This window comes from Balaenoptera ricei, chromosome 10, assembly GCF_028023285.1.
Source record: "Balaenoptera ricei isolate mBalRic1 chromosome 10, mBalRic1.hap2, whole genome shotgun sequence".
Taxonomy (NCBI): domain Eukaryota; kingdom Metazoa; phylum Chordata; class Mammalia; order Artiodactyla; family Balaenopteridae; genus Balaenoptera; species Balaenoptera ricei.
The window spans coordinates 40266682-40291455 of record NC_082648.1 but is presented as its reverse complement, the minus strand read 5'-3'; the positions used below and the strand labels follow the sequence as shown (position 1 = coordinate 40291455).

The 24774-nt window shown below is 58.7% G+C and overlaps 1 protein-coding gene across 12 annotated transcripts; it reads left to right on the top strand.

The window, feature by feature from the left end:
* The first annotated feature begins 1361 nt into the window (after nt 1–1361).
* RAPGEF3 (Rap guanine nucleotide exchange factor 3) lies at nt 1362–23608 on the top strand. Of its 12 annotated transcripts, none has more exons than XM_059935747.1 (30): nt 1363–1757; nt 2224–2436; nt 8393–8446; nt 8534–8640; nt 8851–8972; nt 9112–9280; nt 9893–9977; nt 10303–10363; nt 10474–10550; nt 10747–10893; nt 11443–11555; nt 11847–11935; nt 12241–12319; nt 12525–12675; nt 12753–12835; nt 13451–13531; nt 13648–13687; nt 14516–14611; nt 16288–16369; nt 16654–16800; nt 18755–18852; nt 19302–19427; nt 19514–19695; nt 19960–20050; nt 20190–20240; nt 21180–21267; nt 21615–21679; nt 22111–22165; nt 22266–22337; nt 23188–23608. In XM_059935747.1, the coding sequence occupies exons 1-30, from the start codon at nt 1752–1754 to the stop codon at nt 23304–23306; spliced, it is 2949 nt and encodes a 982-aa protein (XP_059791730.1). In that variant the 5' UTR covers nt 1363–1751; the 3' UTR covers nt 23307–23608. The 12 variants fall into 12 exon arrangements, with proteins under 12 accessions (XP_059791727.1, XP_059791730.1, XP_059791729.1 ...); XM_059935746.1 differs by having other exon boundaries at nt 13648–13705; XM_059935744.1 differs by lacking the exon at nt 14516–14611 and having other exon boundaries at nt 1362–1757; nt 13648–13915.
* Nucleotides 23609–24774: the final 1166 nt, after the last annotated feature.

Here is a 24774-nt window from a genome sequence, read left to right as displayed (position 1 = left end):
AGAGACCTGAAATTTCAACTCACTCCCCCAGCCCCACTCCCTCTCTACTCTCTTCCCCATGGACACCTGTGACCCCAGCCTGTTATCCCTTCAAGCTGTTCTTCCTTCTTCCAAATTCCCCGAAACCTGAGTGGATGGGTTTGGTCTGGGGGCCAGATTCATTTTCGGGCTCCCCTCCTTCCCTGAGGGGGTCATTTAAAACTCCACTATCCTTTCTCAAAGTGGGAACCCAGCAGATTGGGGTATATGTTCAAAATATAGATTTTCCATTTCATGCCAATAGGACTGAATCTGAATTTGAGGGGGTGGAACTTACAATCTGATAAGCTCCTGGAAGGATTTTCAAAGACACATTAAAATTGATTTTAATCACAGTTAACCCCGCCCCCCCAAGAAAATAATCATCGGTGGAAGAGCAGGGGGCATGGATTGTTAGAGATATGTCTTCCTCTGTCCAGGCAGGCTCAGCAGCAAAGGAAAAGGGACACAGGTGGGGCAAAAAGGGTGTGAGTCCTAGAAAGCCGGGGGCGAGGCGTGTGACTCCTTCGAAAACCCTCGGTGACGTCCTGAGCAGTTACGGCGCCGGCGCCGGCGCCGGGGGAGCTGCTGTCCCGGAGCCACTGTCTCTCCGCGGACTCAGAAGCAGGAGTGGGGCGAAGAGGGGGCGCTGGGCCAGCAGCGCGGCGGTGGGAACTGAGGCCCGGGGAGGCGGTGGCTCTCCACACAGCGCCCGCCTAGGACTCTGGAATCCAGAGCTCGGCCTTCACCCGCCGGGGGCGCGGCCTTCTAGCCCCGCTCCTCTGGGATCTCAGCCCCACCTCCGGCGCCCACAGTCCCCGCGCGCCGTCCTTCCTCTCCAGCCTCAGTGTCCCCACCCGCGGCGGGTGTCTGTGTGTGCAGGGCGGGGAGAAGGGGGCGGACGGGGTGTGTGCACAGAAGCGCGGCGGTGGGAGGCTCGGCAGCGGGATTCCCTGCGGAAAAACGGCCCCATCCCTCCCCCGGCCTGTTCGAGACCCTGAACCGAAACAGGAGGCAGGAGGCCCCCGGCCGGCCGGGAAGCGGCCCCAGCCCGGATTTCCCTCCCGGGTGGGGCCGCAATGACTCACCCCCTTCCCCCTTCCCCCGGTTTCCTTGTTTGCATTTCTCCTCCCGGCCACGTGGCGGCCGGTGTAGCGGCCCGCAGCCCCTAGCCCGACACCCCCGCCGCCGCGGCCCCTGCTCGCAATCCAAGGCCGCTCCCGCCCGCCGGGGTTTTTCGGGGCCCGGGCTCCCGCCGGCTCGGCACCCTGGGCTCGGGACTCCGCCCCCCGCCCGTGCCCGCCCCATTCCCTACTGTAAGGCCTGGCGCGTCCTCCCCGCCCTCCCGGTCCGTCCCGGGAAGGGAAGAGGGCGGGCCGCGCAGGGGGTGTGACAGCTCCCGGCCGGACCAGTGCCAGCTGCAGCCTCGCTTCAGCGCCCGGTGCCAGCTGGCTCTTTCGTCTGGGACGGAGGGGAGGCTCGGGGCTCCTTGTCGCTGGGGGTGGGGGAACGCCCCCCCAAGCCCCCAGCTTTCCCCCCACCCAAGAGGAGCCTCTCAACCCAGCCTGGCTCGGGCTGCCCTGGCAGCGGGTCCAGCTAGGAACTGGCCTGCTCACTTCGCCTGGGACTTACAACAGGGGCTCGCTGTTGGCGTGGGGAGGGGGGGTGGGGGTCTCCCGTCACCCCCAGCCTTTTGCTAGAGGCTGCACGGCTGTGCGAGCTTGAGGAGGAACATGAAGGTGGGTAAGGTGGGGTTGGGGGGGAGGAGGAGCAGGAGAGGAAGCTGACACGGTCGGGGAGTTGGGGTGGGAGAGAGAGTTTTGGTCAGGGGTGAGGAAGGTGGAGAAACGAATGGTTTGAGCTGAAGCTGCATTTCTGGGGGATCCAGAGTCCATAGTCTCATACCGGGAGTTGGTGGAGATCCCTGCAGGGCCATGGGCGGTGGGGTGGGGCAGAATTCCCCAGAAGACCGGGAAGAAGGACCTGATCTCTGGGGTGCCAGCTGGAGACCCCTAAGTGCGCCAGACCGGCAGGCCCCAGTGAAGGTCTTCCTGTCCCTCCCCCGGCTCCTGGCAGGGATGCAGCACCTCCGCCTGACCAGTCCAGAGGACTCTAAGGAAGTGGTTCTGCCTGGGGCAGTTGTGCCTTGGTCCAGCTGCCCCAGGCTCGGCCTCATGGCTGTCTGCCTTCCTCTTCCCGTCACAGGTGGGCTGGCCAGGTGAAAGCCGCTGGCAGGTGGGCCTGGCCGTGGAGGACAGCTCAGTTCTGGGGGCGCCGCCGGTGGGAGGGCTCCCGGACGTGGTGCCGGAGGGGACGCTGCTCAGCATGGTGCTGAGGAGGATGCATCGGTCCCGAAGCTGCTCCTACCAGCTGCTTCTTGAGCACCAGCGCCCCAGCTGCATCCAGGGGCTTCGCTGGGTGAGTGCCCATCCCCTGCCGGGGCCAGGCACCAGGGCTGGAGGGGGCCCTGATTGGAAGAACAGGCATGCTGCTGGTGGCCCAGCTTGCTCTGGGGGCATGAGGGGGACAGCTGGGGTGGACAGTAGGTCAGGCAGCTTGGCTGCAGCGTGCGGGTGGCTCACACAGCCGCACTGCGTGTGCACGTGGTGCCGAAGTCCCCCCATTCAGGCATGAGGGGAGGGGTAAAGGGATTTGTCATTTAGTTGTCACCTCTGTGTACCTTGAGTTACGTGCTTGTGTGTTCTCCAGGTGGTGGTGGGAGGCATGTATGAAATACTGGGGGCCAGGTCAAGTGGGGGGGGGGTGAGGTAAGCTTGGTTACTGTGTTTTAAACATCACCGTGACAACATTCTCCTTTAGTGAGGGCTGAACTGCATCGAGTCTGCTTTTGGATCTTGGGGTGAGGTGGTCATGTGAACATTGCTTGGCATCTGGCTTTGAGGGGCTCAGGGGAGAATTCTGAGAAGTTTGGAGGCTCTGAGATGAACGGAGCTCCCTTTGCCGGTGAAGAATCTTTCTGGAGCTGCAAGAATGAAGGAGAGAGAAAGGGTGTGGGGGAAGGATGTGGGGGGGGCTGGGGGGGGGCAGGATAAAGTTTGCAGGACCCAAATCAGCAGAGAAGCTCTCCCCAGCCACCCAGACTTAATAGGTTCTTCACCTGAGATTGGTGTGTCTATTACTTGTGCCCAGCCCGGGTGGAGGTGAGTGCGGGGAGAGTGCTTGGGCAAAGGGGCGGAGAGAAAGCAGGACTTGGGAGAGCTCCTCTCTTATCAGCAAATCCCTTTGAGTAGAATGACCACCACTTTCTGCCTCCTTCCTCCTATCTCACCCAACCACCATTTATATTTACCAAAATATGAAGCTGGGTTGAGAAAACTGAAGCCCACCAAGGTGATGGGGTCCTCCTTGCAATGGGAATCGGGAGGAGAATCTAGGTGTCAGTCCCCAGCTCTCCCCCAACCCCTGCCTCCCTGGGTCTTCCTGACAAGGGGCCCCATGGGCCTGGGTCCTGTTCCAGATGATGCTCTGGAGGGGGCAGGGGAGCTGGGTTCCCTCTGGGCTTCGCTCTCTGCCCCCCTCACCCCCCAGGTCACTGGCAGTAGCTACTGCTTGGAGCCAGTGGGCTGGAACCCTCCCTCCCTCCTTCCCTCTCAGGCTATAATTACTTGTGCATTTCCTGTCCCCTTCCCAGCTTGTAGAGGCAAGGTGGGGAGTGGGGGGAAGGTCAGGTGCCAGGACAATGAGGTCACTGGAGGATCCCCTGGGACCCAAAGTCTGGGAGGGGTTGGAGGAGGCCGCCAGGCTGTCTCCTGGCTCCCCCAGTCCCCCAGAATTGAAGGGCTGGTATGCATGGGGAGGCCGGAAGAGTGAGGGTGAGGGTTAGTGGAGTAAAAAATGGGGTCAGAGGCACAGAAACAAGGCCCCTCCCCTGCCAGGTATGTGTGGATGTTGGTGATTAGAGGGAACTTAGATTTTTAGGGCTAGAGGCAGGGCACATCCTCTCCTGAGGACCATCTCTGGGGAGTGGGGGGGGGGGGGGTGGTGAGGTGCTTTCAGCCCATTGCGTCTGTGTTTAAGAGACTCTGGGTACCTGTGAGCTATACCTCTCTTCTCTGGATGATGCCTTTGGCTGAGGAGGGGCTCATTTGAGGGAACAAGTACCTGGCAGGGAGCGTGCACACAGAGGGTGAAGGGTGGATGTTGAAAGGAGGTGGGGCCCAGAGTCCCAGGAGTACAGGGCTGGGATTTATTCAGGCCATGCCCCCTTCTTAGAAAATCAAGGGGGAAACCCATCAACCTCCTGAGGTCTGAAGAGAGCACTTTCTGTTCCTACTAGACCAGGACAAGAGAAAATGAAAGCAGGTTACAGCAGGAGGGCCTGAGGTTAGATGCAGAAAGGACTTACCAACCACGGCAAAGCTGATGCTGGAATAGGATGGAAGAACATCTCCTTTGGAAAACATGACGGGGAGATGAGATCTTGTCTTATGTCCGGGAGCCTACAGAGGGACCAATCTGTCTAGAGGCAGGGACAAGATCAGGATGACCTCTGGTGGGTCCTACCAGCTCAGAGAAGCCTGGGATGCTTCTCTTTGAGTGACTGATTTGGGGAAGGTGGCTCTGTTCTCTAACTCAGAAAACATGCTTTCATCCAACCTGTCCAAATCATGGTAGTAGCTAATCGTTGTGTAGTATTCCTATCCCAGGCGCTATTATGAGCTTTACTTTGTCATATCAAATAATCTCACAACAGCCCTGTGAGATAGCTACTAATGCCATCATCTCATTCTATAGATGCGAAAGCAGAAGCACAGAGAGGCTAAGTGACAGGTCTAGGGTTACACAGCTGCTAAGGGACAAAGCTGGGTTTTGGTCCTAGGCCATCTGGCTGCAGAGTTCAAGCTCGTAGTGTATTTTCTATTGCTGCAGATGGTGACACTGACACCCCAAAACATCACCCCCACTCAAGCATCCTTTCCCAGTCCCATCATACACAGCCCTGGCCTGAGACCCTAGCTGTGGCCTAAGGGAACTGGTCTGACGGGTCCCAACACGGCTGTCTGGCTCTGTGCCTGCCCCGCCAGTGCGACTCTGACCCTCAGTGCCGGGGGTGGGGCAGGCCATGGTGCTGTGGCCGGGGGAGCTAGCTAGGACCTCCTCTTCCACCCTGAGTCCTTCGTGTCCAGACACGAGAGGAGGCGGTGGGCGAGGGCCTTCACCCCTGCCATACCAGCCACTGCTTTCCAGCTGAGAACCCTGTAAGCTGACACTCAGGGTTATCAGATCAGGGACAGGGTCAGCGGAAGTACAACATTTCTTGCACTGTGTCCAGATGACAGGTGCCCAGCATGAAATAATAATGTTACATCAAGTTACTTAACACTGACCAAGTAGTTACTACAGAGCAGGCACGGCTTCGAATGCTTCATGTTATTAATTCGTTTGATCCTCAGAATTACCCTGTGGGATAGGTACTAGTATCATCAGCCCCACGTGACAGATGAGGAAGCTGAAGCACCGAGAGGTTTATAAGCAGCCCAAGGTCACACAACCAGCTGGTAATGGGGAACCAAGATTTGAACCCAGGTGCCTGGCTCTGGAGCCCACACGCCTGCCTGCTGCTCCGGAATAGCACCTCCACCCTGATCCTAGGAGGTCCTGGTGCACGGGAACATGGCAGGGGGCCAGAGAGACTATGATGAAAAACCTATGGAACTTTGTCTAACCCAGTATTTTCCAAACTTCCTTGCCCATGGAACATTCCTGAGGGCAGGATTCACCTCTATCATCTCTGCTTTCACGGCGCACGGTGGGGGAAGCACAGGGCCGCGGAGGCACCGTGGGATATGGTAGGGCTTGGTGGCTGAGAACATGGGCTTTGGAATCAGAGAGGCACAGTGTGAATTCTGCTGCTCCTATTCACCAGCTTACAGGGCAGGTTATGTAACCTCTGAGCCTCCTTTTCTCTAGCTGTGAAATAGGAGACAAACACCTATTTCAGGGTCAGCGTTGGTAGAGTTATTCAGTAGGATCTTCAATTTCTAAGCAGTTGTGTGGCTCTGGGCAAGTTGCTTCATGTCTCTGGGCTCCTGCTTTCCTCGCAAAATAAGAAGGATGCCTTCAGGTCCCTTCCTCAGCTCTGATGGGCCGGAGCCCCCAGCTTCTGAGCCTCGTGCACATCCCCTGGGGCAGGACAGGAAGTGGTTTAAACAAGGCCTGAGGATCTGAGATCTGAGTCTTGACCAGCCTGACCACATGACCAGGCACCTCCCCTCCTGATGTGCCCTCCGGGGTCACAATAATACCAGGAAGGGAGTGTGTGTGGGAGCCGGGGTCGCGGGCACCGAAGGGACTCGGGGCAGGGACTGGGGCCACCTGGGCACTCTGACATGCACAACAAGTCATTAGCACTCGGTACTGTTTGTTCCAACACGGGGGGGCTGGCTGGGTAGAATTCCTGCCCTTCCTCCTTCCTTAGCTCCTCCTCCTCCTCCTCCTCATTTCCTGTCACTAAGTCTCCAGGGCTATGTCTGGCACTAGGATGGGCCCCATGACCGGGTCAGGGATACCTATGGGACACCTAGCGACTTCCGCCCGGCATTGGGCCAGGCACCTACGCACGCCAGACCTCAGGCCTCTGCCTGGCACACAGTGGGAAGATGCTGGGACCAGGGGAGGGGACTGTGGCCCTAGGCCTGGTCGTACCCTAGCTCCCCAGCCAGGTCCTCTTCAGGCCCTGTGTGCGGATGGGAAAGCAGCAGAGAGAAGCGGGACGGGAGAGGAAGCAGGCAGGTGTGGTGGGTGGAGTGAGACCGAGAATGTGAGCACTTCTGGTAGGAACTTGAGTTTATCCGTGGCTGTATGGCTGTGTGTCTGAGTTACAAGGGCACTTCACCTCTAGACTTTTGTTTCTTCCTAAGTCAGGGAGGACAGACAATACCTGCTCTGCCTACGTCCCATCTGATCCTATTCTGTATGAGATCAGCTGAAATCACGGAGGTAGACATTCTTTGTAAACTTCAAGTGCTGCCTTCGGGATGGCTCATAGAGAGTAGGGCATCCTGTCCAGAGGTGTCCACAAATTCCAGTTCTCAGGTGGTAGGAAAAGAGGGGCATGAGAGGCTTTCATGGCCGACATCCCAGGGCACGCAGGCCCAGGAGTCCCAGATGCCCAGTTGATGCCAAGGGCAGGGAAACCTCGCTCACCAATGATTTGTACGTAAACCCCGTCTTCCAGAGCTGTCCTGTGTGCTACCAAGACTGACTCACTCTTACAGGGTTAGGGAATAGCAGCCGCAGCATCTCGGAGAGGAAATGGGCTTTCCAGCAGGCAGCCCGCCCTGTGCTTCGCAGATGAGTAATAATAACTAACACGTATATACAACTCTATGTATATGCCGGGCAGTGCTTTAAACATGTGATCTCTATTAACTCACATAATTCTTCCTAAAGCCTGAATTGTTGTTATGAATGTTTTATAGATTTATAGGCAGGGAGAGGTTAAATCATATGTTCAGGGTCACGCTGCTAGTAAACAGAGGAGCAGGGATTTGAATCCAGGAGTCGGCTCCAGGGTTTGTATTTTTAACTACCAGTCTGCACCGAGGTCCACAGAGGGCAGGAGTTTTGCCCACGGCCCTGTGACTGGGGACTGACCCTGGCTTGGGAGCAGGCCTTGGGACTCCAGGCCTCCCGAGCTGCTCACTTTCTGGCCTCTCCCTGGCCTTCTTTTTTTTTTTAATTTTTTAGCAATTTCATGTATCTTTATTTATTTTATTTATTTATGGCTGTGTTGGGTCTTCGTTTCTGTGTGAGGGCTTTCTCTAGTTGTGGCAAGCGGGGGCCACTCTTCATCGTGGTGCGCGGGCCTCTCACCATCGCGGCCTCTCTTGTTGCGGAGCACAGCCTCCAGACGCGCAGGCTCAGTAATTGTGGCTCACAGGCCTAGTTGCTCCGCGGCATGTGGGATCTTCCCAGACCAGGACTCGAACCCGTGTCTCCTGCATTGGCAGGCAGATTCTCAACCACTGCGCCACCAGGGAAGCCCTCCCTGGCCTTCTTATCTCATGTCCTCATGCCCCGCCCCCCCAGCTCCACTGTGCCCCTTCCCTACACGGTGCAGTTTACCTGGGAACCTGGGCACACCTGGGCCCTGAGTAAGCAGAACTGGGGTCTCATCTGTGGGGATGCACCGCTGGGGTCAGGAAGGAAGACAAGGGTCTGGTGATAGGGCAGCAGGGCGGGCATGAGGCAGATGCCTGGCATATGGGGCGTGCTCAGTGAGTATTTGTTGAAAGCTAAGTGGACGCCTGGAGTCGGGGACTGGGCAGGGGCTGGGAGTGATGGGGGTGGGCACCTGAGAGCTGGGTTTAAAGGCCTGGCACTAACACTCAAACCCTCCCACTGCCCTCAGACGCCACTCACCAACAGCGAGGAGTCCCTGGATTTCAGCGTGAGCCTTGAGCAGGTACAAGCCACGAGGGGTGGAGCTGGGAGCGGGCAGCACAGCCAGGGGTTCAGGGCCTGAGCCAGCTGTGCCTCTCCCGGCTCCTAGGCCTCCACGGAGCGGGTGCTTAGGGCTGGGAAGCAGCTGCATCGGCATCTCCTGGCCACCTGCCCCAACCTCATCCGAGACCGCAAGTACCACCTCAGACTCCACCGGTGAGTGGTGGCCTCGGCTACCTCCTCGCCCACCCCCTCCAAACCCTCCCCACCCACTGTTTTCTTTCCCTTTCACTCTGTCCAGGCACCTGGGCCCAGCCCTGCTTCTAGACTAGGAAGGTGCCTTTCAGATGGAGTGTCCCTGCCTCTCGCCTCTCCCGTCCTGCCATTTGAGTCTCCTTCCTCTTCCCTGTCCCCTTCCCCTCCCAGGCAATGCTGCTCTGGCCGGGAACTGGTGGATGGGATCTTGGCCCTGGGGCTGGGGGTCCATTCCCGGAGCCAAGCCGTGGGAATCTGCCAGGTGCTGCTGGATGAAGGTGCCCTCTGTCATGGTGAGCCCTAGCCCTGGGTGGGTGCCCGGGGCTGGGCAGTCCTGGGGAGCAGGCCTCCGGTGGACATTGCAGCGGGGGCCTCACACCCACGTGGCCTCAATTTCCTCTCCTCCCCCACGCCTGGGCCTCTGCCCCCCAGTGAAACACGACTGGGCCTTCCAGGATCGAGATACCCAATTCTACCGTTTCCCCGGGTCGGAGCCAGAGCCTGCAGGCATCCACGAGCTGGAGGAGGAGTTGGCTGAGGCTCTGGCCTTGCTCTCCCAGCGGGGGCCTGACGCCCTGCTCACGGTGGCGCTTCGAAAGCCGTAAGTCGGGCGCCTTGCGTCTCGCGGCCCTGCTCTCGGACTCGGTAATTTCTCTTTCCCCTCTGAGGGGGTGGTCCCTTACTTTTTGTGGAGGGAAGGGACCCTGGCTGGACCAGAGGCCTGAGCTCTGGTCTGCATTCCGCCATGGACTTGCTGTGTGATCTCGAGCCCTCCTTCCCCCTCTGAACCCGGTCCTTCCTCTGTAACTGAGGCTGTGGGGCACGTGGCCTCCGAAGACCCTGCCCACTCTGCGATGCAGAGAGACGGAGGGCTTTGGAATCCGCCGGCAGGTCTGCGTTCAAATTCCAGTTCCACTGGCTACTGGCTCGGTGACCTTGGGCCTCTCCATGCCAGCTTCCTCTTCTGTCAGAGGATAACAATACCCACGTCATGGGGTCGTCGTTGAGGGTGGAATGAAGTAATGCGTGTAAAGCGCTTGGCCCAGTGGCTGGCACACAGTGTGCTCCCGGTAAAGGCTGGCCCGTTACTGATAAACAGCCGCTGCTGGGGCACCGGCTGGCCCAGGCCCGAGCTTGGTGGACACGGTGGCTCCCCGCTCTTGGCCTTGGGCCCACAGTTCATCACTTCTTCCCCGCCTTCCTGTGCCCGCAGCCCCGGGCAGCGCACAGACGAGGAGCTGGACCTCATCTTTGAGGAACTGCTGCACATCAAGGCCGTGGCCCACCTCTCCAACTCGGTCAGCCCCCCGGCCCAGCCCTACCCTCCCCACCCCCAGCCTCCCTTCCCTGTGACCACTGCTGGGCCCGAAGACATTCCCCTCCCCTTCTGCCTGTGGCTGGGAAGCTTCAGTCTAATTTCTTGCCCCCTGGCATCCTTATCTGAAAGTCCTTCTGCCGCTCTTTGCCCAGTTCTTCCCCTTGCTTTGTCTCCTGCTGAATCCCAGGTCACCCGACCTAACTACATCTCTGTCCCCTGAGCACTTGGGGCTTTGGACCTAACCTCCTCACATGGCCCCTCTTCCCCTGAACTCACCTCATTGACCCTCCTCTCCCCGCCCACAGGTGAAGCGGGAATTAGCGGCAGTTCTGCTCTTTGAACCACACAGCAAGGCAGGGACCGTGTGTAAGTCAGACGGGATGGGAAGCTGGGCACCAGGGACCTGGACATGGGCGGAGGCCACAGGGAAGAAGTGGTGGGTCTCTGGGGGCATGTCTGATCTGTGCTTCTCTCAGTGTTCAGCCAGGGGGACAAGGGCACCTCATGGTACATCATCTGGAAGGGATCTGTCAATGTGGTGACCCACGGCAAGGTGAGTCTTCCCTCCCTGCCCAGCCCCCTGGGGTGTAACTGCTCTCTGGTCCTTGACCTCACGGGCAGTGCCTTTAAGAGACCCAAGGCTGCCGATCTCCCAGGTCTCCTCCTGCTTTGGTGGCTCTGTCCGCCGTGGGTCTGTCCCGGCGAGGGCTGGGCGGCTGGGCTGGGCTGTGACTCAGGCCTGGCTGCAGGGCCTGGTGACCACACTGCACGAGGGAGACGACTTTGGGCAGCTGGCTCTGGTGAACGATGCACCCCGGGCAGCTACCATCATCCTGCGAGAAGACAACTGTCATTTTCTTCGCGTGGACAAGCAGGACTTCAACCGTATCATCAAGGTGCCACTGCTGGGGTGGGGAAGGCAGGGGACATGGCAGGGACACATCTCTGGAGAAGTGGTGTGGGGCAAAGAGTAAAGACCAGAGAGAGCCTTTAAGGATCAAGGAGAGGTCGAGGGTGGCGAAGCTCGGGGTGATGGCTGCAGGTGGCAGCGTAGCCCTGGGTGTGTGAGGGGGTGCAGAGCATGGTGAGGAGGTTCAGCGAGCCCTGGGGACCCTGGCTCGGGTGGGAGACCAGGGGGGTGGGATTACAGAGGGTTAGGGGTCTAGGGTGCAAGGGGATGCAGCATAACGGAGAGTGAGATCCATGGAGGGAGCCCTGGGCGGGATGGGGTGGAGGAGGGGCTCAGGCTGGGTGATGGGCAGGGGTGGGAGTGGGGGTAAAAACCAAGGTCATGGGCACTGAATGGAGTGGGAGAAGGGCTGCGGGTCCCTGTGGGAGCCTTGTGGGGTTCAGGGTTTGGAATGGGGGAGGGAGAGGGAGAAGCTCTAGGGTGGGGAAAGGAGTCATGGTGTATGTTGAGCACTGGGTGTTGGCTTGTTCTGCAGGATGTGGAAGCAAAGACCATGAGGCTGGAGGAACATGGCAAAGTGGTGTTGGTGCTGGAGAGAACCTCTCAGGGCACTGGCCCTTCTCGTCCCCCAACCCCAGGCAGGAACCGGTAACATACCCACCGTGCTCCCTCTCCATACCATCTCTCTTGCCCACCTTCTCTCCTTCCATTTCCCAGGCTTTACGCCCTTCCCCGTGTCATACCCCTGCCCTCTGGCCACCTGGGGGTGGAGAGGCTTCCAGGGACTAAGAGGCATCCCCTGAGTTGGTCCCCCCTCCACCCCAAGGTGAGAGAGGGCTGGCAAATAGGGAGGAGTGATATGATTGATTATTGATGTCTGCCCCGGCTGTGGGAAGGGGAGTCGTGGCATAAGTGCTATGGACTGGCTGCTTCTGCTAGGTATATAGTGATGTCTGGCACCCCGGAGAAGATCCTAGAGCTTCTGTTGGAGGCCATGCGGCCTGATTCCAGTGCTCATGACCCAACAGGTAGGGGCAAGAGACACCCTGACTGCTCTCTGACTCATTGGGTGGTCAGCACAGCATGGGAGAGGGCCAGGCACCCTGCCGTCTGACCTCATCGGGTGCTAGTTTGGTCCATTTGGTCAGTTGGCGGGAAGTTTGCGTTCCTGTGTTCTTGGCTTGGGTGGGAAGTGCAGTGACAGGGATTGGGCATCTCTGGTCCCTTGTCCATGGTGGGATTGGGGAAAGGGATGCTCCAGCTGTGCATATACTTGTGCTCAGTAGACCTGACCGCTGAAGCCCCCCACCTGTCCCCTGTCCCTGCCCTACAGAGACATTCCTCAGCGACTTCCTCCTGACCCACAGTGTCTTCATGCCCACTGCCCAGCTTTGCGCTGCCCTCCTGCACCAATATCCTTCCAGCCCCAGGGGATGAGGATGGTGTGTGGAGTGGGGAGAAGGAATCCCTCGTATCATGGCTGTGCCGAACCCTCCAAAGTGCCAGCATCATGCCAGGCCCAGCTTGTGCGTGGGATCTGGGCATCCTGCCCCTCCCTTGCCCAAGGTGTGGTGGGTGGTCTGGTTGGATGTTGTGGTTCCCTTGACTGGTGCCCACTTTCCACGCGGAGCCCGCGGGAGGCAGCGAGCAGGAGGGCAGCACCTACATCTGCAACAAGAGACAACAGATCCTGCGGCTGGTCAGCCAGTGGGTGGCCCTGTACGGCCCCGTGCTCCACACCGACACTGTGGCCACCAGCTTCCTCCAGGTACCTGGGAGTGAGGCAGGGCTGGACCGGGCTGCCGGGGCGGACATGGAATCTCAGTGAACCTTGGCTCCTCCCAGAAACTGTCAGACCTGGTGAGCAGGGATGCCCGGCTTAGCAACCTGCTGCGGGAGCAGTGGCCAGAGAGGCGGCGACACCACAGGTGATGCTTTGGCTCAAGTTAACTCGCCACCTGCGGGACGGGCAGCGCAGCGGGGATGGAGAGCACCGCCTCTGGGGTCAAACACGCGGCTTCTTAAATCCAGGCTGCACCCCTGTAGCTATGCCGCCCTGAGCCCATTACCCTCACCCCCCCACCCCCTAGGGCTTCAGCTCTTGTCTGTAACGCTGGGAGAATACCTACCGCGCGTTGCACCTGAAGAGTGCAGCTCAGGGCACGCTGTGCTCACCTGTCTAGTCTTGCTCATTTCAATTAGTGTTCTTACCAGTCCCCTTGCCGCTCACCCTCCCATCACGTGCTCCTCCATGCTCATGCAGCCCACAGTCATTTGTGCGTCATCCTTCTAGCCCCAGCACACCTGCTGTGCTCACTGCCTCCTAATTAGTGCCAAGCACCCTTGGTGCCAGCTCCTGCCGGCCCGCCCGGTCAATTTCCTAGCGTTTACCTCGCCCTCCCAGACCTTCCCGCCCTCCCAGGCATCCCATGGGGTCAGCTGAGGTCCAGGGAGAGCTTCTGTGCAGGCTGCCTGCCCTGACACCGCATCCCTTTCTCCCTTGAGCTCTCTTTCCCTCCCTTGCTGACCTGGGAAAATCACAGGATCCAGGGGCTGGATTTCAAGTCTTGCCTGTCTCACCAAATCTTTGATCCTCACCAGATCTGCAAACCTCTGAGCCTCTGGTGAGGGCGGGTAGAATCCAGAGCCCGTGTCGTCCTCTCTGCTCTTGACCCCATGTCATCCTGCCTGCAGTGGGCCCTGCCCGCCAGTCTCACCTCCCTTCTCTCTTGCTCCACAGGTTGGAAAATGGCTGTGGGAACGCATCTCCGCAGATGAAGGTGTCTGCCCCGAATGAGGTCCTCTCGCTTCTGCGGGGCCCCAGCTGTCCCCACTCCTCCAGGGACCACCGGGCCCCTCCTTCGGCCCCTACCCAAGGGGCTCTGCATGGGAAGCCCCCGTCCCCTGTCGGCCCCAGGCACATCCATGGGTCTGGGATAAGTGTTCATGGAGCTCGGGCTTCATGTGGCGCTGGGGCCAGGCCCTGCAGGGAGACACAGAGGTCTAAGGTCACTGCTCCCCCGCCCCCCGCCCCCCACCAAGCCAAGGGGCTTTTATTCTATCTGGGAGGTGATTCATGCTCACAGTTAGAGCCAGTTAGCAGTTCCCACCTGAGAGGTGAGGGGTGGTGCCTGGGGGTAGCCTTGGAAGCCCAGGGGTTCCTGGGGACCAGTGCAGGGAGCCCAGAGGAAGGCAGGCTGAGATCCCAGTGCCATTCCCAGCAGTGGGCTAGCGGGGGGAAACAGGAGGAAGAGCCGTGACTGGCGCGAGATTTGAGGAATGGGGTGGAAAGGGCTGGGAAGGTAAGTTGGGGCTGGCTGGGGGGCTCATTCATTGGGAATAACACCCAGATGCCTCACCTGGGCCTGCAGTGCCCAGCTGCTTCTCCCACCTCATCCTGCTCCCCCCTCCTCCTCGCAGGCTCCTTTTCGGCTAAAGGTGAAGCTCAGCCCCTCCTCAGTCTCCTGCCCTTACCTGCTGGCCCCTCTCCCACCGGCTCCCCTCCAAGGTGTCCTCTATGGTTTTCCTCAAAGCATTATCCCAGTGGAATTGTTTTCTTTGTTTGTCTACTTGCTTATTGTCTGTTGGTGTCTGTCATGTCCCACTAGAATGCCCGCGTGAAGGGCCTTGACCTCTGTCTCCCCAGCCTGTGGTCGCCACTCAGGGAACGGCCGGCGGGCACTGCGCTAGGTGCCGAGGATGCGGTAGGGGGCTGGGGGAGCCACCCTGGCCTTGAGGGGCTGGCAGTGAAGCGAGGGACGGGGCTGCAGAACAATCTCATGCTGTATAAAGGCAAAGACAGGGGACTCTGGAGACAGGAAGGGGAGGGCTGACTCCGGGTCAGGGTCAGGGAGAAGTGACCGCTGGGGCTGAGAGCAGCAGGGAGTGAGGGTGGAGGGAGAAGAGGCTGCAGGAGGGTGTGAGGGGGGAGGGAGCCCACCTCCTAATGGAGCCTGGAGGAGAGGGGAGAGGCGGGCAGGGGCCAGAGCAGGTGAGGCCGCCCCCCCCACCCCCCCCGCCGTGGGCCACGGGCCAAAGGGGCCTGGCCTTTGTCCCGAGAGCAGTGTGAGCCATTGAAGGTGTCTGAGCCAAGGATTGACAAGGTCAGATTTGTATACTGAATAGGTCAGCTGAGGAACCTGCGCTTTATCCAGTAGACAATGATGGCCTGGGAGCCGTGATAGGAAGCTTAATCTGGCCCTGGTCAGGCAGATGGGAGTGGGAGAGAGGGAGGCACCCGAGAGGTGAGGCTGGCGGAGAATGCCGTTTTAGTAGATAATGAGTGAGGCAACACACGGGCTGGTGGACCCTGGGGTTGGCCTGGGCTGGGGAGGGGGGCACACGGAGACCCCAGAACTAGATGACATGCCGTGGGGAAGCGGGGAGTGGGCAGCAGGAGCCATGAGCCCAGGGGAATGGCCGAAGAGTAGCCTGGGAAGTGGGATGAGGGATCCGAGGGGTGTGTTGAGTTTGGGGTGATGGAGCACAGACACGGGAGGATCCAGGAGGCATTTGAGACCAGGGCTTGGAAGAAAATTCAGTGCTCAGTGGTATGGTTTTTAGAGTCTTCCATCTGCAGGGGTGGGGTGGAGTGGGAGGGTGCGTGAGGCTGGGAGGAGCTCGGAGGGGAGCGCAGAGATCTGGAAATCCAGGGAAGAACCATGAACCAAGGTCCGAACCTGATCTGCCACCTTCAGAGCAGGTAGAGAGTCAGTACAAGAGTTGGAAAGAGTGGTCGGTGGGCAGAGGAGCTGTGTGAGGGAGGCCTCTGGACAGCGGGGGCTCCCCAACAGCCCACTGTGGTGGGACCATGGAGGAAGGGTTGTGGGGTGACAGGGCAGCTGACACAGTTGAGTGCTGGTGGACAAGAGCGCGGTGTGTGTGTGTGTGGGGCGCAGGCGACAGGTTAGGATTCCAGCTGGGCCACTTAGCAGCTGTGTTGCTTTGGGTATGTTACTTAACCTCTCTGAGCCTCACTGATCTCATCTATAAAATGGGGATAATAATATTTTGTCCAAGGGCTTTTGTGACTATTTAGATACTTAAAATATGTCTGTACTTAGCCTGGCATGTAGCAAATAGCAAATGGTAGCTGAAGGAGGAAAAGACCGAGATCAATAGCTGAGGTGTGTTCGTATTAGAGCAATTCTGGACCCATCTGGTAGAGGGGGTAACACACATGTAGAGGGGCACAGACTTTGCTCTGTCTCCTCCAGGAGCCTCAGTCCCCAGCGCCTTACCTGGCCCAGATTCATGGGACAAGCAGAGCCCGAGGGTGGTGTGCGTGCCCCGCGGGTCCCCTGCTCCTGGTGACAGAGGCCCCTCCCCGTCCCAGCATGCTCTCCTGTGTCCTCCCGGCCTTACTTTCTCTCCCTCTCAGGCGCGGAACATGCCTGTTTGGCTCCCCAGCCAGGATGAACCTCTCCCCAGCAGCAACTGTGCCATCCGAGTCGGGGACAAAGGTTGGTGGTCTGTCCGAGCCAGTCAGTGCATAGCTCGAACCCTACTGTCATCACCCTTGACCTTGGGGCGCCTGGCCGAGGGTGGCATGCCGTGCTCCTTGGGGTCTCTGTTCCAGGCTCCCCCTCTCCTTGGCTCAGGGCCTCCCACCCACCCAGGCTACTCCGTAGCACCCTTGCCCGCCTCCTCGGGACCCTCCCTCCGCTGCAGTTGCTGCCCTCTCCCTCCTGGGGTGGGGAGACCAAGCAGCCCCCCCCCCCACAGCTCAGCCAGCCTTCCTCTCCAGTCCCCTATGACATCTGCCGGCCGGACCACTCGGTGCTGACCCTGCAGCTGCCTGTGACGGCCTCAGTGAGAGAGGTGATGGCGGCGCTGGCCCAGGAGGACGGCTGGACTAAGGGGCAGGTGCTGGTGAAGGTGAACTCTGCGGGCGGTGAGTTGTGTCTCTGGGTAGGGTGGTCCCAAGGGAGGGGACCCCCTCAGAGCCGTGCCCATCCCCCGAATTAAGATTATCATCATCTTTATTATCTTTATCATGTTAATGATGGTTAGCATTTATTGGGAGGTTTATTACATCTCTTCAAAGTGCTTTGCATGTGGTGCTGAAGAGCGTGAACTCTGGAACCTGCTGCCTGCATTTGACTTCTGCCCTTTGGCTCCCTCCTCTCTGTCCCTGGGCAGGATGCTTAATCTCTCTGTGCTCTGTTTCATCATCTGTAAAATGGGGATGAAAAGAGTGCCTGCTTCATAGAGGAATTGTGAGGATAAATGAGCTAATCTATAAAAGTGTTTAGAATGGTGTCTGACCCATAGTCAGCACTACATTATTATCTGTTATTACATAGCTACTGCTACATCATTATCATGCTTACATATTTATGTAATCCTAATAACAATCTTATGAGACAGGTATTTTGATCCTATTTTCAGACAAGGAAACTTAAGCTCAAAGGGGTTCAGTGATTTTCCCAAGTTCACACAGTGAGAGCGTCAACAGCCTTTGAATTCGGGTAGTTGCTCATTTAGTCTGTAGTCATCTTTGAGGGTCAGCTGTGGGTCAGCAGTGTGTTAGGAGGTAGAGGTACCATGGCAGGTAAGACAGAGCAGCTTGATGGTTAAGAGCCTAGACTGTGGACTCCCAGATCTGAGCTGGAATCCCAGACCCCACTGCTTACTAGCTGTGTGATCCTGGGTAAGTTGTTTAACCTCTGTGAACTTCGGTTTCCTCGTCTGTCGAATGAGCGCTGTAACTGTACCTATCCCATCGGACTGCTGTGGCTATTAAATAAGCTACTGTGTTTAAAGCTGTTAGCACGGGACCCAGCATAAAGTTGGTGCTCGGAATACGGCAACATGAGGATTATTAAGACCTGCCTTCGGAGAACTTGGGACATTAAAACCCACTGTTGTCCATGAAGGACACAGCCCAGGTCTGACAGCTGGAGCCCAGGGTAGGCAGCTGGGTATCCAGAGAACAATGGCAAGGAATGGCAGGGAGGCTGGCAAAGCCTCCTTCCTTCAGGAAGTGGGGAGAGAGGATGAGGTCACCTGTGCCTATGTGCTGCTCTGGGAAGCACTGCCCTCTGGTGGCTACCTGGAAAGTTGCAGTTGTCCTAAGCCAGTGTTTATTGAGACCCTATGTGCCTGTGCTCTGTTCAGAGCACTGATCCTTTTGATTGACACCGATGTCAGTAATCAATATTTTATTACAAACTCCATAATATGTGTATATTTGCTTGTAAGTCACATACATATATTCCTACCCTAATGTTACGTGATCATAACACAACACACAAAATAGAAATGCAAAACAGGTGAGAAAAATCAATAAAGTGAAAGAGCTAATGTTTTTTCCTGGACACGCGGATGGTCTTGCGTACCTTACTTTGGAGGCTGATGGTCTAGGGACTGGAGGCTCAAACATGACTAAAAACACGGTCTCAGTCCACAAGAGCTGATGAAAATCCGCACAAAGATTTCTGCAGGGCATTTCCCTATTTTCAAAGGGCCTATATATGTATCATATATTTATAGCCACTATTTATATTTATATCAATGATTTCATTTGACTTGTGAGTAGTCAGGGCAAATCTTAGTGCCTCCATTTGACAAAGGAGGAAGCTGAGGCTCACTGAGGCTCCAGCGTTGCCCAGCGTCAGCCTGTCTCACTGAGACTCCCCTTTCATCGTCCTTGGGCCGTGCTGCCCTGTGTGTGTGGATGCGTGGGCGTGCGCACCTGTGTATTTAGCACACCTGCCCAGGACTCCAACCCTGCTACTGGGAGAAGAGACCTTCCAGCCTCCTAAACGGGGCCTCCACCCTGCCTCCGGTTGCTCGCTGGCCTCCCTCTCTGTCCCCGCCCAGCACAGCCTCTGCTCTCTTTGCAGACGCCATTGGCCTGCAGCCAGATGCCCGTGGTGTGGCCACATCCCTGGGGCTCAACGAGCGGCTCTTTGTTGTCAGCCCTCAGGAAGTGCACAAGCTGGTAGGGACAGGCGGGGCGCCAGGGCCTGGGGAGGAGCTGAGTTTTGGGGGTGGTAGGAGTGGGTGCTAGGAGAGGGTCACACGAAGAAGACGGGGAGGGCTGGCTCTGGCTGCTGCTGGGCCTTAAGGAGGAAGAGGAAGGAGTTGGCCTCAGCCAATGGGGAAAGTCCCCAGGTTGGGGGAGGGGAGAACTGGTTGGGAGCTCTCAAGGGGGAAGAGGGAGACCTGCCCCATCAGGGGTTCCCCAGAGAACAGGCACCCTACAAGGAGGGGTCCCAGCATTGGGGAGCTGTCTGGGACATGCCTCCTTGGGAAGCCCCTCCATCAGATGCCCCTCCAGCCCCTGCCCTCCCTGGCATTCCTCCGACCCTGGGCACAGAGGCTCCTCCCACCCAGCACCTTTCCCCCGGATTCCCCAAGCAGCCCCCCTGAGCACTCTCCCACCTGCAGACCCCACACCCCGAGCAGCTGGGGCCCACCGTGGGCTCTGCAGAGGGGCTGGACCTGGTGAGCACCAAGGACCTGGCGGGCCAGCTGACGGACCACGACTGGAGCCTCTTCAACAGCATCCACCAGGTGCAGGGTCAGAGCGGAGGGGAGGGGGCCGGCGATGTGGGCTCCCCACCTGCCATGCGCTGACCTCTCATGCTGCCCCCGCCCAGGTGGAGCTGATCCACTACGTGCTGGGCCCCCAGCCCCTGCGGGACGTCACCACCGCCAACCTGGAGCGCTTCATGCGCCGCTTCAATGAGCTGCAGTACTGGGTGGCCACAGAGCTGTGTCTGTGCCCTGTGCCCGGCCTGCGGGCCCAGCTGCTCAGGAAGTTCATCAAGCTGGCCGCCCAGTGAGTGCCTGTGGGCTGGGTGGGCTGGGTGGTGGAGTCCTGAGGCTGCCTTTACTTAAATGCCCGATCCATGGTCAGGGAGTTGCCAAATCTGCCACCCCCATGCTTCCCTGGGTCCCCTGGAGCCTCTGCCTCCCCACCCTGTCCGGCCCCAGTGCCCGCAGGGGCAGCGCTGGCCTGGCCTGGCGCTGGGCCCCAGGCCGCCTGTTGTATGGGTGCGGGGCTTTGCACGTGGCTGAGGGTCTCTTGGTCTTCTGTTCACAGCCTCAAGGAGCAAAAGAATCTCAATTCCTTCTTTGCCATCATGTTTGGCCTCAGCAACTCGGCCATCAGCCGCCTGGCCCAGACCTGGGAGGTGGGTTCCATCTGCCGAGGCAGGCCAGGGCCTTCCCACCCCGGTCCTGAGTCAGGCCCCTGCCCGTTCTGGGGGTCCTTTTTGGGGATGGTGCTCCCACCCCAGAGCAGTGACAGCCCCGCCTGCCTCTCCTTCACAGAGGCTGCCCCACAAAGTCCGGAAGCTCTACTCGGCTCTCGAGAGGCTGCTGGTGAGTGCCGGGCCCCGGCTCCTCCCTCCAGAAACCCCGATTCTTGGCTCCCTTGCAGCCTCTCTGCCTGTCCTTGTCTACTTCTCTGGTTTCCAGCCCTGGGTCAGGGCCTGGCTCCCTTTGGCCTGTGAGTTTGGGGTGCTGGCTGAGGAACAGGTGTTTAGCATGATGGGGGGCTCTGCATAGTGTGCTATATCCCTCAGTATGTGTGTTGGGGGGATGGCATTTGCTGTGGCTATGAGGTCCTGCATGAGGGCAGTGTCTGGCCCTGGGGTCTGAGGTGCCAGGGGACCACTGGGGGATGCCGGTTTCCAGCTGACCTGCCTCAGGGCTCAGGAAGCAAGTCCTGACCCCAGCTCCCATGGTGTTCTGGGGCCTGTCAATGGCCCCTCAGGAGACTCAAGGAGCCCATGTGCCAGCCTAGGCCAAAAGATGAGGAAGGAATTGAGGAGTTGAGCCCTCCACTGCCAGGAACTGTTAGGGGGGCCGGTTTGAAAGGTTTGACAGTATTCAGGGGAGAGCTAGTGCAGGGTGCTTTCATCAGCAAGGCTCTAAGACGCTTGAGGAAAAAATTCTCCTGGGGCTCAAGAGGTTCAAAGGAATTTACCCACTAGAGAGAGGGAGAGGGAGAAACAGGGACAGAAAAGAGAGTTTTCCATGAAACCTCAGGGCCCCTGTGATAATGGCCATGACGTGTCCTTGGGGTTTAATCAGAGGCCAGGAAGCCACATCATGCAGACTGGCAGTCACAGCTCCAGGCCCCCTCCCGCCTCCGCAGAGCCTGCCTTGGTGAGATCTGGGGCCGAGAGGAAGCTGAGCTCCAAGGGGAGGGGTGCACAGCCTCTCCTTGGGACAGTGGGCATTTGGTTGCGCTGTGGCACGTGGTGGGTTATGGTGTATGGGACCTTCCCTCTCTCACTGTGGCTTCTTCCCTCTCAGGACCCCTCATGGAACCACCGTGTGTACCGTCTGGCCCTCACCAAGCTCTCCCCTCCCCTCATCCCCTTCATGCCCCTTCTTCTCAAAGGTAAGAGGACCAGTATCCACCTCCCTGTCTTCATCCCATCCATTCCTGCCCCTGTGTGTCCATCCGACCTGCTGAGTGATTCCAGTGTGCTGATGCCCTGGGGGACACAAAGAGGAACTAGGAGTTCACAGGGTAGAAGCAGAGTTAAGACATGCAGACATTAGATGGCCGATGATACGAGGCCTAAGAGATACAAGGAAATCGCTCCAGGAGGTTAGTGGGGAGGAAGAGGGCCATGTGGGGGATGGACAGGCCCGAGCCTCCCTGTTATTGGCCCCTCACCTTTCCTTGGCTGCTGGAAGGGGAAGGAGTTTGGGGGCCTATGAGCAAAGCCCATCTCTTTGCAGACATGACCTTCATCCATGAGGGAAATCACACACTGGTAGAGAATCTCATCAACTTTGAGAAGATGGTGAGTCCGAGGAGAGTGGGTGCCTGACACTGGAATGGGTTGCAGGCTATGACGATGGCCTTGGAAGGGGTCAGGGATGGGGTGAGAGATGGTCTAAAGTTGTTCTCAATAATATAAATATGAATTCTTCCTTTAAAATAGCCATTACTCCATTGCATGCCCTCGTGAGGGTCTGGTCTCCGCTGGCGAGTGCTGGGGTGACAGCCTCAACTATCTCGCTCTTCAACCAGAGCCCCCTCCCGTCTAAGCCCTCCCTCACCTCTGTTCTTCCCAACGCCTGGTCCCTGCTGGGTCTCTGGGTGAGCTGGGGCACAGCAGACAGGACCCCGTCTCCTACAGCCACTAGTTCCTACGAGCACTTCAGCTGTCCCCCAGGCCACACCAGGGTCCCGTTCCTCACACCGGGTCTCATGTCCCTGCTTGGCCCGCAGAGAATGATGGCCAGAGCTGCGAGGATGCTGCACCACTGCAGAAGCCACAGCAGCGGTGAGAGGGCGGGTTCCCCGGGTGGGTGCCCCTGAGCGATGTCCCCTTCAAGGTACCGGCTTGGTCCTGTCTCGCTGACTCCCCTCCTCTCACCCGCCAGTGCCTCTGTCACCGCTTAGAAGCCGAGTCTCCCACCTGCACGAGGACAGCCAGGCGACCAGGATTTCCATGTGTAAGTGCGGGCAGGGGTGGGTGTTGACAAGTTGGCCATGGCTGGCATTTACAGGCACGTGCATACATGATGCTGATAACGCTTCACGACACCTCTATGAGGCAGGTAGAATGCTATCCTAACTTAAAGATGTGCGAACAGGCTGGAGCCTTGAAGAAACCTGTGTAAGCCACAGAGTTAGATAGAGCTGGGACCCAGGGACTCTTACTCCAGATCTGCGTTCTTGTAATTGGCCTTCAGTTGCATGAAATGGGATTAATTGTAATCCACAGTTCATACCACACTGTCATCATTATTTTAATTTATGTATGTATATTCTGATGATACGATGGGCACCTCTGGACCCAAGCCAAATATGAACACGTTGACAATAACTTCCATCTCCCTAGTGGTGTTCCTCTCTCCCGTCCTCTTGCCCCTCCCGCCCAGGGAAGCCACTCTTCTGAATTTTGAGTTACTCATTTTCTTGTTTTTTAAAATAGCTTTATTATATATATGTATGATAAAATATATATACACACACGCACATACATATACATCTTTTAAATGCCTCATATATATATGACAACAAAATATTCTTTAGTTTTAGTTGTTTTTGAACTTAGTAAAAGGGGTATTAAACTGTATGCAATTGGGGGGGCCTGTTTTCTCCAGCCTGTGCCCTTGACCACCATGCTATTCTGCCCCAGCAGGGGGGGCGGGGTGTCTTCTAGATTGGCTGTGGGAAGTGGCAGGCTCGGTGGCGGAGGGCAGGGAGGCTGATTCGCTTCTTGGAGGAGGAGGGGTGGGCTCTACAAAGTGCGCGGTGCACCCCCCCCGACCACCCCTCCCCCCCTCTCCCCCCACTTAGGCTCAGAGCAGTCCCTGAGCACCCGGAGTCCAGCCAGCACCTGGGCTTACGTCCAGCAGCTGAAGGTCATCGACAACCAGCGGGAACTGTCCCGCCTCTCCCGGGAGCTGGAGCCGTGAGGAGGGGCTGGGCTGCAGCGGGCACTGGCCGCCAGGAGAGCCAGGGCGAGCCGGGCCAGGAGGCCCACGGGCTGGCCGCGCCGGGCAGGGGCTCTCCGCGGACTGAACTTGAGGCCCTGGAGTGGGCGGCACGGAGGCAGCCGTCCCCTTGATGACTGGCGGCCAAGGAGGACCTCGGAATGGAATGAGCCGGGGCCCAAGGCCAAGGAATGGGGGACAGAGAGGCCCTGGAGTGGGTGGGAGAGCGGAGCGCAGCCTCTGTGTGTTCAATAGAGAGCTCTCCGCACCGGGTCTTTTCCAGATTCCATGCCTCTCGGCTTTGTTGTCCGGCCATCGCCAGGCCCCTGGGGTGTGTTTCCGCAGTGGACCGAGTGTCTGCCTGTGTGTGGCATGTGTGTGGCAGGGGCAGGCCCGCTGCCCGGGGAGGCGGGGAGGCGGGGAAGGGTGGGGGCCGCGCTGCTTTTCTTTCCACGGCCTGTGCGATAAACAGCTGGGTGTGGTCGGGGCTGTTTGTCCGGGAGCGGTGGTCCCTGAGGAGCCTTATTGTTACCCTAAGCGGACAGAGAGGCTGTGTTCTCTGGCCAGCCCCGGGGGGTGTGGCAGGGAGGGCCGAGCCCTGCCCCCTGCCCAGGATGGTCTCTGGGACCCTGCAGGGCTCCAAGGCTGACTGCGTCCGGACCCCAGCCCCTTGGTCACGGGAGCGGCAGGAGCCTGGAGCCCTGCACGGGGCTGGCCCGAGTGGCCCTCAGCTGTCCACAGTGGTCTGAGAGGCCGCTCCTACCCCCCCCCTCCCCTCCCCACTCCGCTTCCTGCCCCTCTGCCTGCAGCCCGCTGGGCTGGGCGGTGCTCCAGAGGCAGCAGTGGTGGAGAGGCTGAGGCAGAGGCCTCTGAGCGGAGCCCATCCCTCGCTGAGGCCTAAGGGCGTCCAGGAGTCAGATTTCCTGTCAGTGAGGAGAGTGGTCCCAGCAAGCCCTGTCAGCTTGGAGGCCCCTCTCCCCTGCCTCTGCGGCACGTCCCTTGGGGACCAGCTGCCGTGAGGACCTCCTGCCCCGGGAACTCACGTGAGGGAGCCCCAGGTGGGGCTGCCCTCCTCTCTGCTCCCTGTGGCTCTGAGCCTGGCCAGGGGAGGTGCGCTGTCTGACCCCGAGAGGGACCTCTCGGCCTTGGGGATGAGCCGGAGTAGGTTCTGAGCAGCAGGGCCCTGGGGCATGTGGAGGGAGCGGGCCCATACCTGGGAGGAGGAGGCAGCTGGTACAGCTGCCAGGGCTCAGGCTGGACACACCCTCACCTCCCCTCGCCCCCGCACTGCCAAACCTCTCATCCCTGTGGTCATGGACACGCACTGCTTCCAGAAAGGGCCAAGAGCCCTTGGCAGGAGGCAGCCCAACTGGGATTATGCCTCGGGTTTCTAAGTGCATCTGAGCAAGTCAATGAACAGTTCTCCGCCTCCGTTTCTCCATCTGTAAGA

Excerpts from the sequence above, each read along its gene's own strand:
- RAPGEF3 (XM_059935744.1), top strand. Across the intron at positions 16,370-16,653 it reads CATCCGAGTCGGGGACAAAG|TCCCCTATGACATCTGCCGG; the intron begins GTTGGTGGTCTG and ends CTTCCTCTCCAG. Across the intron at positions 22,166-22,265 it reads CTGCAGAAGCCACAGCAGCG|TGCCTCTGTCACCGCTTAGA; the intron begins GTGAGAGGGCGG and ends CTCACCCGCCAG.